Genomic DNA, 15,371 nt, shown 5'->3' on the forward strand with positions numbered 1-15,371 from the left:
TTCCGCAGATGTGGCAGCATCCATCTTTCAGGGGCACCCCTCCAGGAAAGTTTGGGCATCGAATGAGTACACAAGAAATGTGGCATACGGAGCAGGCGGCCTTTGAACGAGCTTCTCAAAATGTGAGATTCCTTAAGTCAGTGTCTTCATGATTGGTCTTCGTCATGCATTTGCTGAGGTCCCTTTCAAGCTTGAAAGAATCTTCAACTGCAATGAACCAACTTCCATCGCTTCTCAAACCTTATCAGAAGGGCCTTCTGTCAGATGCTCACGACATGCTCTTGCAGGTTGAACTCTTCCGCATAAAACTTGAGGAGGCCGAGCCACAGCTCTCCGACAATCGGAATCTCGAGACCACATTCACTGAACACTGCCTGCAAATTATAAATGTCCACATAAAACCATGTGTTGCAGTCATTTACCCTGCTTTCGTTCCCCTTCTTGAGGCAAACTATCAATGTCAACATGAAATCATGTGTTGCAGCCATGCACCTTGCTTTCACTGGGTACAACTCCTGGAGAACAACTCCTGTATGTGTGGCAAGGAACCGAGACACTCTACACCTCATCATCTGCAGACGAATGGCCTTTCTAAATGAACGAATTGGACACTGGTGAACATGCTTTCGATGTACGTTGTGTTCAATCATAGGAACTGTGACATCTTATCATTCATCAGGAAAGCCTTTAATACTGCCCAACATGAGACCACCAGCTACAGCTCTTACTTTCTCCTCTATGTTTGACTACTGTGCACGTAACAATATATTTTCCACTTTGCCACTGGCTTGAAAACAGGACCTAACCATTATCACTTTAAATGGCCAGCAGTATGAATTATCCAGAGACAAATGATGTAATTACTTTAACCCACCAGTTCAAAACATAGCTCAGTAAAAAAAAAAAAAACAGTAAAGCTAGCTTGATATTTTGCACCCCTTTCAATGGCATGGTCAGTTTTCTAAACCTGACCATAATGGCAACATTCTAGTAGAGACTGAATGCAAAAATACTCTCGTATAGAGTTCCGGTCATGCAAAACTAAACCCCACGTGGCCAAAATTATTTACACTGCTCCACAACATCTAGCACAGCTCCTCAAAATAGCTTAATGACTCTCGATTTTGTCAATTGTTTCAACACTACAGTTTTATAACAACGACAGAAAATGCTCCCTATATATAATGCAACATAATATTTCTATTTGTAGAAATACAATCATGTTACAATGGCTGCTCGAGCAGCCATTGTAAAGATTGCACAAACTTCACATCCTGTGGTGTTGAAGCAAAGCATTTAGCAAGGAACACACAAAGAGTGTACAGGCAGAGAAAGATTATCATTAGCATTAGGTTAGTATCTAATTCAAGTTAATACAAGACCAAAGACTTTTTCATGGCTGTGAAATTTGTTGAATATAAATTAAACAGCGAGGTTCAATGCCTCAATCCACACAAGGTGCTATATAAGACATCACTGAATAGCTTCAGATTAATGTCAGCCCACCTGACCTTCTAGACTGTGTGAAGGTCACAGGAATTTTTGCACTCGAACCCGTCAGTATGTAGCAGTTGTAGCCAGGGGCATAACCAGGAATGTGAAGCTAAGTAATGCAATGCAACAGGCACTGAGACCCTGCTTTTGATAGCGTTTGCATGAAATATTTAACAGTGCACATTAAATCATTTGCAAGATTGTTGTTTGATTGAGTGACACGGGTTCCTCAAAGAAATATGCACACACTTGTCTCACAAGCCAGTATTTCTGTTTATACTAAGGTGTAAGTTCAGAATGTACTAATGGTATATGTGGTTACAGTCTTGTACGTGAAAGCTAGTTTTTTATGGCACATTCTTAAGACATTAAGTAATGAAAGTGCTTTTGTCATTGTAGAGTGACACTCAGGAAACAAACAATTGAGCTTATAAACCGCTCAATTTAAAGAGCCTTAATAATCACCCCAAAAAGTTAGTTCAGTCCAATGATTAGAGCATTACTGACAAGCGCTTCTAAATTTTTCTTCAAGTTATTTGAGTCAAATAGAAAGTGCGACAGTAAATAAAGATGTTTCAAACATTACAAAAGAATATCCTGCATACATTGTGCGTACAGCGGCCCTAAAAAACATTCAAACAGATAAAAGCCAGGTGAATACACACACATCACATACACACAATAAACTTTTGCTATTATGACACAGTCTACAAGCAAAGTGATCCACAATAGCACAGTCTATCCATTAAATGAAAAGCATAAAACACATTTATAAATAAAACTAGAGATAATGTATCATCTGAGTTTAAAGATAAACCCTTGAACAGTTTGAGCAAACCGCAGTCTGTTGCTATAACACGGTGAAAAAGTGTTCACTAAGGTTTACATTGCTATTCACACATGTCGAATATACATGTTAAAAAAAAATCAAGCCCTCTACACCACTGCACAAAGCAACATGCATGCCGAAGCCACGTGAACAACAGCAATGAGTCTTCTTTAGGAGCAAATAAAGATTATATCACTCATTAAAAAGGAAATAAAACCAAGCAATAAGGAGCACTTGCCAGTTAAGTGGCGTAACTGCACTTCTCAAATGAGAAAGCACTGCTTACCACAGGTCAAAAACAATGCAAACATTTTGAGCTTGCTATGAAACATGTTGTTCAACAAGAAGTAACAATTTTAGGCACTTCCATTCACGAATCTGAAATATTTTCTTTTCCTTGGCTGTATGCCCTCCGTGTCATTGATAAACACATATTTATGACTGGTGCTTAATAAAACAAAAGGAATGATTTCTCACAGGAGTGTTTATGATATACAGCCTCTTGCATACAGCATCGTATGTAATACAGCATTGTATGCAATACAGCATCGTATGCAATACAGCATCGTTTACATGGCTGTGCAAAACCCCATATTACACCTTCCTATTGCTGGGTAAAGTGCTAACTGTGCTTGGTACTAGGATAAATTACAAAAAGTTTGGGTGAAAGACAACAAGTGTGCAGTTGCATCATTAGACTACAAATCACAGAACAAAGAGCACTGCCAAGTGCAATGACCAAATGTGCTTTACACTCCCAACAGCATGGACATGTTCAGCCTCACATTACAAAGTACACAGGCTTGTGGCAAGCTTCAAGCAAAGGGAGCAAGGCTATATGCCATATGGCAAATAAGGCCAGTTCATATATCCTGCACCAAAGTCTGTGGCTTCAATCCTCAGCAGCACTTCTTGTTCGCATTCTTTTTGAGGTTAAGCTTCAGTTCAGGTTGCCGTACTCCTTGGGCTATTGGCACCTTCATGGCTTTTATTTTTCAGGAAAAGAAAAAGAAAAAGGTGACAAGTTTAGTAAGTAACAGACACCCGAAAAAGAAGTCTTACTGTTGGCAACAACTAATAGATGTACAGTTATGGAAAAACAGAAATACAAACTAGTTAAGGCTATTTAAACTACGTTTAGTTTTACCTTTTGCTGATACACTCCTGATTGGGGGGGGGGGGGGGGTCAGCCTGATATCGCTTGACACATTTAGTGTGGGGCTCAAATAATCTTCTTGCGACCACCTAATTACCAATGAGAGTCTGTGCTCTTAAAGGCCAACTCCAGCAATTTTTTCGAGGTCGATAAATTGTAATAAAATTTCCTGGGTATGTTCCTTTGCACATTTCCATCATTCATGCCAAATTACAGGCATAAGAGACGTGCTGATTGTTTGGAAATAAATTTTAAAGATTGCCTCAAAACGCTCACCTGCTTGCCAGAATTATTGGCAACACTGCCTGTGTGACCTCATGTTTGGCATGTCAACGAAAGTGACGCAGCCGATGGTATCACTACAGCGTTTATTATGCTGGCCACAAGGTGACGGCAGCGCTGTTTGCCGTGGAAAATCCTCTTCCTCCCTCTGTAGTGTTTGGCCGGCACTTCGCTGGTCTGGCTTTCACAGTTTTCATATTTCGCACCAGCGGGACCAGTATACGACTTCCGGTTCTTACCAAATATCATATTTACTTCTGTAATGAACGCACTTTTTTTTTTCTCGAAAAATTGGAGCAAATTTGGGGGGTGCGTTTATCGTGCGGAGTAAGTTTAATGAAAACTCTTTCGAGAGGAGCAAAAAATGTGGTGATGGAAAAAAAAGTTGGGTCACTGAGCCTTTCGCGATCGACACAAGCATACATTGTTTGGAAACAGCATCTTTGTTGCACTTTACTTATCGTTGGTGGTTGATGGCGCTATCTTCTGCAAGCTGTCCTTGGGCCGCCCGCACATGCCATAAAAGCGTTTTGCGGCTATCTTTTCTCGTAATCATTTAACCACAACAGTGGTATCTGCTGTGATCTCCAGGGGCGCCCAAAAGCGTGCGGTACAACACACTTTGCCAACTTCACGGCAACCTCATACGACAACCGTGATGACGCCATTAACATTGTAGCAAGTAACCAACATTGCAAAGCTAGCCCCAAAGCATCAAAACAAACCATCGATAGCAAGATTGATTGATTGATTTGTGGGGTTTAACGTCCCAAAACCACCATTTGATTATGAGAGACGCCGTAGTGGAGGGCTCCGGAAATTTTGACCACCTGGGGTTCTTTAACGTGCACCCAAATCTGAGTACACGGGCCTACAACATTTCCGCCTCCATCGGAAATGCAGCCGCCGCAGCCGGGAATCGAGCCCGCGACCTGCGGGTCAGCAACCGAGTACCTTAGCCACCAGACCACCGCGGCGGGGCATCGATAGCAAGATTAATGACAAAATACGGCTGCCACCTCGCTTCAACTTGAGAAGTTCCTGTACGCGCGGATAACAAGCAAAGTGTGACGTCCCCACAAACACGGACTGAACCCCGGTCCTTTCAAGATGTTTATGCTCGTTTCTTAAACCCACGCATTAAAAAAAAGGAAAAGAAAACCTTCGGTGTAACGAATGGGCATTCCGGAGTGGAGTACCTGGAAGGATTATTTCTACTGTTCTCACAAACACGAGGACCGGGCGGCGCCTTGTTGTCTAAAGACACGGTGTAGGGTGTACGGTGGCAATAATCCGCGTGCACCCTTCAGATTTGTGGCATGGGAGGGCAGCAGAGCACCTTTTGTTGGTTCGGGGAATGCGACCCCGCTGCAGCGCCTGTGCCGGGTCCGGCCTGACTTTCCGTCAGCCTCCGTGGCTCCAGGGCTCATTACTGCGTTCTGCGCGGATGGCCACCCGCGGCGTTGAATGACGAAGAAGCGGCGGCTGCGGAGAATTTCGCGGGAGACACCGAGCTGCATGAAAACGTCGAGACTCGTTCTGGACATCGGCTCATCGAGTACCAGGAACCGGGGCAATTGGTTTGGCTGAAAACATTTTGGCACAACACTGCAAACTCCGAACGTTGGCCATCACAGACGACGCACTTTGTCAGGAGCATCGGGACCATTGTTCGCCCGTAATTAAAGTGTCTTGGGACAGCTCGCCCATCTCTCTCTCTGAGGCTTGAGTTTGTACATTGTTATTTGCTGGGCTTTGTTTGGGAGAGGGTTTTCTACTGGTGTGGGCCGCGGGGGCGGCCGTTGAAAATGATACACTCCGACTGACAGAGAAATGTGTCGTGTCAACAGTGGCAATTGGCTAGGTGCAACGGAGGGGCGGAGTCGGGTCCTACAAAAAGGGACTACCAGACGATACGAGGGGGGTCAGAGATACGATGAGCTCGAGATGGTAGAGAGACGGAATGGAAAAGGAAGATAACGGTGCGAAGAGATAGCGATGAGATGATGACTGGGGCAAGGACGGTACGATGAGGAATGAAAGCTAGGGATAGGAGGCGAGTCGATGGAGCATTACGAAAGAGGACTAAGATAGAAATCACTGAGAGGCACGACAAAGACGACGATGACGAAGACGATGAAGACGCCGACGAATTGGACAATGACCCCAGGAAGAAGCCCTGAGCCCCGACTCGAACAGCCAGCTCCAAGGCCCCCGTCAACATGGACCTTTCGTGAGACGGACTTTATGCACCTTATTTAGATTAGCTTTAGGGGAAGGGAGGTGGCGCGTTGAGACATTGCGTGGTTTTGTTCATTGATAACTTCATCATTTGTGTCGTCGTGTGTTTTCTTTATATATGCATACCCTTGTATTGTTGCAGTTACTTTCTTTATGTGCCTGCCCTGTGTCGAACGTCGCGAGTGCCTAAATCATGTGTTATAATTTTGTGTGGTTGTTGATGTACGCGGGTGTACGATGTTTGCAGTTAGTAATAAATTAAATAAATCAGTAAACAGGAACAGGTCGTAGCGTCTCTTACTTCCCGGCCCCAGCATGAATCCCTGTATGTGGGAAGTGTTTGAGACACACAGCCAAGAGGGAACCGGATAGACAAGGGGTTGAGTGGTCTTCCCTCTCTTTGGTAATCGGTGGCGTAGCGGGGGACGTCTTAAAAGCAAAAGTGAGAATCGAGGGTGCTATCATGTTGCAGCAATCATCATGATCTTTTCTAGACGACAAGCGATCTTTTCTGGTTTTACAGCAACCTGAAATACGATAGGGACGAATGACCCTTCACAACAGCAAATCCTGTCATCGTCGCTAGAAAATTGCGTGCACGTGGTTGGGCTTTAAAGTTTTGTAATCGCAAGAAGCGACCATCAGTTGACGTGAGCAGTTTCGTGACCTTCGCACGCTGTGTGCTTATCAGCTGCGATGTCTCTACACTCGCACCATTTGTGAACTCCGCTGTGGCGCACAGAGAAAGAAAAAAAAAAACGACGGCGGGGGATGTGCTACACACAGATAGAAAGAAAAGCAATGCGGCAACGGGCAGGGGGGGGGGGGGGGGGGAGTCGGCAAAATAATAAAAAACAAGAAATCCAACGGGTGAGAAGGAGCCAGGTGTCGGTTGGCGGGACTGTAGCGGATGAATGTAGGGAATCGTTTAATACGCAGGAGAAAAAAATTCAAATTTTTATGACTGAAGTTGGGGGTGTGTTTATTATATGATATGATGATTGATTGATTTATGGGGTCTAACGTCCCAAAACCACCATATGATTACGAGAGATGCCGTAATGGAGTGCTCCAGAAATTTAGACCACCTGGGGTTCTTTAACCTGCACCTAAATCTGAGCACAAGGGCCTACAACATTTCCACCTCCATCTGAAATGCAGCTGCCGCAGCTGGGATTCGATCCCGCGACCTGCGGGTCAGTAGCCGAGTACCTTAGCCACTAGACCACCGCAGCGGAGCTGCGTTTATTATGCCAGTGCGTTCATTACGCTAGTAAATACGGTAGTACATCATGTGTAGACAGTGCACTCGCTTAGGTTTCGCTATTGGGCCTTCTTGCTTATTAAAAATTATTTTCAAGTTTCCTCAGCATTTCTGCTATTGGGCCCGTGACAAGAGTGTCTCAGGAACATAGAAACACAATAACCTTTACATGGTGAAAAAATTGCCAGATTGGCCTTCAAGTTATCCCTTGCAGAAGCTGTTCCACTTTGACATTTTTTGTGTGCGTTTCATTAACCCACAATTGTACAACTGGGTAATCTACTTTAATTAAAGGTCAAAACAAGATTTTACCGATACGGAGACGCTTTCTCTGTCATTATTCCAGCACAACATCTTTAAATGGCTCATAAACTGTAATCTGTTAGCTAATTAACAAAGGATCATTATTTTTAATTTTGAGTTGTGCTAATTTTAGTGCAGCGCTGCCACTACAATACAGTGTAAGAGAAGGACAACACAGGCGGCAAGATCAACCTACACGATTTCGGAAACACTTTTCACTGTGAAGATAATTGTTGAAATAAATTTCCTTTTGTCAGTCCAATACTTAGACAAGAAACACTGCCCACGTTATCGTCAATGCTGTCACAATGTACAGCGGCTCACAGTGACAACAAACTGACAATTCCCATTCATCCTCACGTTTGTGCCACAAGCAATGTTAGGATGCGAACACATGAGCTAAGTAGGGCAAGATGATTAAAAAAAGTTGGTCTAACTATTGATACAGACAGTCAATCAGTTGTTATAATGAAACCATAATTTAAAAAAAAGGCAAGAAGCCCTAGTTGAGCAGTCCCTGCCCCCCTCCCCATATCACTCTTTATGCAACCAGTTTTAACATGGACGCAAAAAAAGGTGATAGTTTGTTACAGCAGGACTTAATTTAAATTGAACTGTGGTCATAATGCTGCCAGGAGGCGATATTCACTGCCAACGCATGCACACAAACCGTTAGCCCCAGCAAGTGTGTACAAGTGGAGGGATTTCATTACAGTCACGTGAATTTCCCCACGGTTTCTTCATTTTTCTCTACTTATCTTGCTTTACAGTGCCTTTCCAGGGCATATGTCGCAGCAGATTAACTGAAGCTACATAGGTATGGCCCACAACACCCCAAGCAGTGCACATTAGACAAGGCCTTCATTTGTGCCGCCTTTACTCTTGTTCCAAGTGTGGCACCCTCAAAAGAAAGGCTGTGTGGCCCTCTCTGCAAGTATGACTTTATTTCATACATCCATTTCATACTGCATAAACACGATCCCTAAAACGTGATCTCTGCACTATGCGTGTTTGTTTACAATACTCGCACCTGCTGAGGAGTTCAATACTAGCAAAAAGTTCTGTTCATTTTTTATTTTTATTTTTAGATAGCTATCTGCTTCAGTTACGGTACAAAGCCTTAATATCTCAAGAACAGCAAAAATATTTAATTTAGTAAGCGAACTGCGGACCTGACTGCTTTCTGCACCAGAACCATAGTGTGTATGCATGCCGTAGTGATAGAGGTTTATGGAGCCACAAGACTGACATACTAAGTACCAATGATATAATGAATTTTTTTTTGTGTGTACGAAGTCATGCTACCTTGTTTCGCTCTCAAGGAATGACGCCCCTTGACACATGGCTTCTTTACAACTTGGAATATGTAATGAGCTGGAGCAGTCATATTCACCCACTCCCCCTTTACTCACCATGGTAATCATATCACCTCACCGTCATCAGCCAAATCTTGTGAGAACAAAGGCATGAAAGATTCCATTGAATATATCATATGATTAATATGACAGCAAGGATTTCTGCCATACAAATAAGCTCCTTACAAATGCATGCATGATATAGGACAGTAGCACATGGCTGTGCATAGCACTAGAGACTCAATGAATCTTGTATTTAGATGCAGGAACGTCAATATGCGGCTTTTCAAGAGCCGCCACCAATCATCTTAACTTGGTTACAAATGTAGTAAATCAGCTTCCCCAATGCAAAAAAATACCAGATGATTTGGAGTTGAAGCTTCTCCTTGATATGTCTGCATACTCACAATATGAAGTGTATCATAACAAATATCCAATGTATCGCACAGTTCAGCCCACTTACAACTCCCTCATGGGATAAAAAGCATTTATTAAAAACCAATTTCTTATAAAGTGAGCTGTCCTCAAACAACTTATGAGATAGCCAACAAGTTTACTGGCACCCTTAAACCTAACAATACAACACATCCCATTTATTTGGGGAATTACAGGCTATGATTACAGTGTTGCATACACCACTGCACATCAATGGCAGTCAACTTATCAAGGAAAATGCAACTTCCACACAGATTTCAGTATTCAACACTGATGTTTACCTGCTTTAGGAGCTAAGGCCCATGCTGTGGTCATTAGTTTATCTGTTTTATATATTTATCTACATGTTCAATGTTTGGACATTCTTATGTAATAAAAGGCTGGGAAGGCAGGGATAAGAAAGCGCACAACTCGTGTGCTTACTGACAACTGAAAGCTTTATTGCTTCTAAAGAAAATATATACCTAAACTTGATTTTATCCTATTTCCCGAGCATGCGTACCATGGACTGAGCAAATACAGATGTATAAGCATACCTTCCCTCTCCTCAACTAGAGTTGCTTCTTAGGCAAACGGGACCAAATATGGCAGATATGACGATATGTACAGATAATAGGAGAAAATCTGGTTTATGTATTTGCAACTTTCACGACCTATAGGTGGCACAACTGTACATCCAACATGGCGGTTGGCGAGATGATCACCCCAAGAGAGACAGTATTAAAAAGTACACTTTTGGCAAAGAGTGCAATTCTTCGTGCTTCGGTGGCTCTTTATGTTTTTTGAGAAAGTAGGGGAGCGCTAACATACCATATTATGTAAATAAATGCCGGGTAGCACATTGGGTAGATAAATATGCACAAAATTGTAAATAAGGAACACACGTACACTCTTCACATTGCTGGCTGTGCTTAATCGCGTGCAATGCCTGGTGTCATGCTGGAAGTTTCATAATGGGAGCCTCAGTACAAATTTCGCAGTAATGTCAGAAACGTTTCTGGAGACACACTTTATCTTACAGTTTTGCTTGCATTGTATTCTGCACAAAGCTTGTTCAGCTCACCTAAAAGCACGAGTAGAATAAGCAGACGAAAAAAATTGTTTTTCAATACCGAAGTGCAAGCACTAACTGAGGCATGTCATATTACCCGTAATATAATTTCAGGGTGCTTTCTTGATTAAAAGAACAACAGAATATCAAGAGGATTCATCCGACAAGCATAGAACTAAAACAGTGACGATTGAAATTTTCACGTTTAAGAGGTGACATTCCCGTTACTATTCTATGTTTCGGTGTTTGAAAAGTACAAAAAATAGGATGGTGCAGGGAACAAACGACAAAGAAAAGCGGCATCAGCATGCAGGACTGAACACAAATCACTGTAGATGTGAAGAGTCATGGAGGCACTTCACAGAAGCCTCAGATGTGCAATGATGCGATGAACGTTTTGAAATGAGTCCTTTCCTTCTATTCTAGAGGTGAAACACAATCCTAATTTAGTTCTGGTACTGCTTACACAGCGACCGCATAGAGCAGATGGAACTAAGCAAGAAAACTGGAAGCTGCTGTACTCGTACACAAAATAGGTGCTGCATACATTCACGGTCCTTTGTTGTTTGCCTGCTAAATTTAACCCTGTTAACCACTCACGGCTTTTTGGGGCGCTAATTTGAACAGGAAGCTTACTTTTCCTCACGATCTATATAGGCTGCGAGCATCGGGGCTCGTAGTGTAATCATTTGGCTTTTTCTGTTTTTCTACTTTCCCTTTAAGTTGAGAAACTCAAAAGGATTACGGTAATATCCAGGCCATTCACAACATTGCAAAACGACCACAAATGTGCAAAAACAAGCAGCAACATCTGCTGTTTGAAGCAGGTCCAAAACTTCAATCATCTCAACAGAGCTTCTGGCGGCCACCGTTCAGTGGCGCCACGGTACCTGGAAGTTGCGAATACAATTTCTTTAGAAGCAATGAAGCTTTCAGTATCGAGAAAGCACTCCTGTTGTGCTCTTTCTTAATGCTGTCATCCTAGAACTTTTATGAGGTCTATTGGAAAAGTATCCAACCTTCTTTTTTTTTTTACGAGCACCTGATAAATTTCGAACAAGTGCGCTTGCATCAGCTGACTTTAAACCTTCGTGTGCATGCGTGAATTTTTTCCCCCCTGCCAATAGCATCAGTTGCTGAGATGCACCGTTTAAGTAAAGTAGTGTGCAGTGCTCTCACCGGTTTTTCATTGCAAGGAAAATGACGGAGCTACTGGAGCCGCACTACTTCATCAAATTTTGGTAGAAACTGGGCGACAGCCAAGTGGAAACCTTTTGGAAGATCAAGACAGCTTTCGGTGACAACGCTATGAGCCACACACAGATTAAGGAGCGGTATAACTGGTTCAAAGACGGCCGCACATAGGCGGAGAGCGAGCCACGCTCTGGTTGGCCATCAACATGCCGAAATGACCAAGTCATTGCCGAAATGAATGCTGTGGTGATACAGGCCCTTCGTTTGACTATCCGGGATTGTGGAAGAGGTGGGAATAAACACTTTCTCTGCACATTCTAGTCAGACCACATATTTGGCCATGAAGAGTGTTGCGGCAACATTCGTGCCGAAACTGCTCACGGTGGGGCAAAAGCAACTTCGTGTTGCAGTCTCACAGCACATGCTGGATTTCACAAGCAGTGACCTCAACTTCATGAACACCATTATCACTGGTGACGAGTCTTGAGTGTACAGGTACAACCCAGAAACCAAATCCCAGTCGTCACAGTGGAAGCATTCCACATCGCCAAGACCAAAGGAGGCCCGTCAAGTGCGCAGCAACGTCTAAGTGATGCTGAGTGCTTTCTTTGACTCCTGCAGCATGGTACACCATGAGTACGCACCACAGGGTCAATCAATCACTAAAGAGTACTACAGAGATGTCTTCCATCACCTACATGATGCTGCACGGCGCAAGAGACCCAAGTTGGGGTCAACAAGAAACTGGCGCATTCATCACGACAATGCTCCCAAAAAAAAAAAAAAATAGAATTCCCCACACTTAATTCAGACTTTTTTAACAAAAAGACTTATGTCGTTCAACAGGCTCCTTACTCTCCTGATATGGCCCCCTGCAACTTCTGGCTGTTTCCCAAACTCAATAGGACACTGAAAAAAGAGCAATTTTAGACAAGGGAGGACATTCTGACAGCAACAATAGCTGAGGTAATATTCATTTCAAAAGAGGCAATCTCAGAATGCTTCCAACAATGGCAGCACTGCTGAGAGAAGTGCGTGGAGTCCCAAAGTGACTACGTTCAGGAGGATTAGGTTTCCAACGCTCCAATTATGCCAGTTTTTTTTTTCTTCCACCAAAGGTCGAATACCTTTCTAACAGATGTCGTATTGCGTAAGTATGAACCAGTGCAAACTAGCTCACCTTTCCGCCGAGATTCAGCTTGGCCACACTTTGATATTTATGCCTCAGGCTAAAGGAGTACTCACACAAATTTTTTCGGTTATCGTTTTTTTGCGTCAAATGGTAGGCCCCAAGAGCCTAGAAAATGTACCGGTTAGTGCGAGTGCACCCTGAAAAATTATTACAAGCTGTTTTTAAAAGCTAGTTTCGGTTTCTACTGTACCCTGACGTCACGACGTTGTGTGAACAGTGCCCCCAAGCGTTGGTATGTGCATGCGCAAGTTATTGTGACGTATCACCGGGCACCCGCGGCTCAGTTGTCGTCTGCTGTACGCCGCACGTGCAGCATCTTGTGCACCGTCAACGATAGACGAACTTTGGTCAAGCGACTCTTGACGACAGTAACGACCATGGTAGAGAAGAAGATGCTGAGTTTGCCAACCCTGCCAACCATTTCACTTTTAACCCGCTTGCGAGCTCGTCAGAAGAAGAGGCACCAGACAACGATAACGCCATACAAGACGCCATGTGAATCGAGAACGTTGAATGGTAAGAATTTTGTGTCTATTGCTCGATTTCGTGCAGGCATCTTCCGGTTGTCCTAAAAGTCAATAGCGTTTGCAGTGTAGTGAACAGAGCAAACTCTGTTTGGTCAACGTCCAGTCTCCACCTGGGCCGTGGCGCACAATGTCTACCCATGCTTGTCTCAGCGCCGGGACGGGAATCAGTGGAACTTGCACCTATCCCCCGTTTCACTAGCGCAAGACTTCACAGGTGACATATATATGGGTGCCATGGTGACAGATTCAGATCAAATCACTCCCTTGCCCTCTGAGCAGTCTATATCCTGTACTCACGAGAACGCACAATACTCTACACTCAGCTCGCTTGCCTCACAGGTTCACTGGATGATAGCGACCACACGCCGCGAGCAAACGACCGAGAAGGCGATGCGCAGCCAGGCTGCCATTTGTTGTTTTTTGGTGCCTGATGTCATCCCAACTTGCCAGACTGCTGCGTGAAGTTACCGAAATTAGTACTGTAGCCTTACGTCAAGCTTGTGTTGATATCAATAGGATCGCCAAGAAAAATTTCACTTTAACATCAAAATAAAATATCTGCATTTTCTGAGCTTCACACTTCCTCAGAGTGATCTCTGTATACAGGAGATTTTCATGGCAGAAGAAACTCGCCTTCAAAAAAAGGTGTCTGTACTCCTTTAATGGTAACAAAGCCTCCCTTTGAAATCCTGTAGTCATCACTCACACACTTTACAAATACCTTAAAGCCCTCATGTAAAGCACCCATGGAAGAGCCTAGTTTCACACAAGCACACACCATTACCACTTTTAAAACTTCCAAATTTTGAAAATTATATGTTAGGCCCCCTCCCCAAACAGCCAGCATCAGTCGAAATATTCACCCAACTGAGGACAGTAAGAGACCTCCAGGGGTATTGACTAGAATGTTCGATAACTTGTGCAAAAGGAAATACTAATGGGGATCGAGATAATGCACAGAGACAATGAACAGTCCCTAAAAGAAAACCCAGCCGAAAATGAATTCTCTCGATTAAACAAGCCTGCAGTAACTGCTTCCATGCTTGTGGTGTAATTTGGTAACTGCACAATGCACTACTAACCTGTCACCAGGAAAATTGAAGTCATCAAGTGGCACCACACACTGAGAAAAAATGTGTCCTTCACCTTTCAGAATTTCAATACAGAAAGAAAAAGAATTGTTGAATCCTTTAAGGGGTCATGACACCCAATTTTCAACCATAATCTGTTTTGTGTGCGTTGATTCTAGTACGCCCCCAGACAAGCTGGAAAATTTGAGAAAATTTGGTCGAGCCGTTAATTTTTAATCGATTATTTTTATAAACAAGCGAGCGGCCTGAGAGTCGGGCAACACTGGCGCAATCGCTAGACGTGATGTCACGAACTGCTTGCTGGGTGAGTTGCTGCATGGTCCGCACTCTGGACGACGATCGTGTTCCATGTTCAGCTGCCCTTGCAATCGAACTTTTTCTGCGTTGTTCAACTTGCCACTGGAAGTAAATGAGTTCCAGGTGTTGGAACTAAATGCGTCCCAGGGGTTGGAACAATGCTGCCGTGTCACCCATGTAGCGCTGGTACTTGCAGCAAGCAACTTCATAGGTCCCAAATTGTCCTGTGAATGTGCAATGCATATGCCGTTTGCCACTACGGATAAATATTTGTTGAAACTCCTCACAGGCAGTGCCTTGGTTGAGAGTCACACTTGCTATTTTTTTTTACTGGAACCAACAGTTCAAGCAAAGATTCAGCAAAAATGTATATTGTCAGTAACTCTTGTGCCGCACTGACATGCCATTTGCTTTGGCTTATATTTACATATGCCGCACGCAACAACCGATGGAAAAAGAACGGTCCCAACACGCAGCATTGCTACAACCACTTATTTATTATGTTCAGAACCGATAGTTGTGCATGCACGTATGCTAGTGAACAAAAATCTACACGCTTTGCCATTTCCCCGGCGCTAAGTAACACTTGCTCGCCAATGCAGTGTCGACAGACCCCGTATCCCGAGCTCGCTTTCCAACGCGACATGCTTGAAATAAAGC

The 15,371-nt window shown here is 43.6% G+C and overlaps 1 protein-coding gene across 4 annotated transcripts in view; it reads right to left on the reverse strand.

Annotated features, from left to right (window-relative positions):
- LOC119176662 (ras-related protein Rab-31) overlaps window positions 1-15,371 on the reverse strand; it is a 32,393-nt gene that overhangs the window by 9,083 nt on the left and 7,939 nt on the right. The window contains exon 7 of one of the 4 annotated variants that reach the window (XM_037428019.2): window positions 666-3,308. The exons of 1 other annotated variant lie outside the window; for it this stretch is intronic. In XM_037428019.2, coding sequence (XP_037283916.1) covers window positions 3,223-3,308 — 86 coding nt within the window. In that variant the 3' untranslated portion in view covers window positions 666-3,222. Of the gene's footprint in view, window positions 1-665; window positions 3,309-12,390; window positions 14,936-15,371 lie in introns of those variants that run through there. 2 more of the 4 variants (XM_037428018.2, XM_075877916.1) reach the window with 2 other exon arrangements.

This window comes from Rhipicephalus microplus, chromosome X (genome assembly GCF_043290135.1).
Source record: "Rhipicephalus microplus isolate Deutch F79 chromosome X, USDA_Rmic, whole genome shotgun sequence".
Lineage (NCBI taxonomy): Eukaryota > Metazoa > Arthropoda > Arachnida > Ixodida > Ixodidae > Rhipicephalus > Rhipicephalus microplus.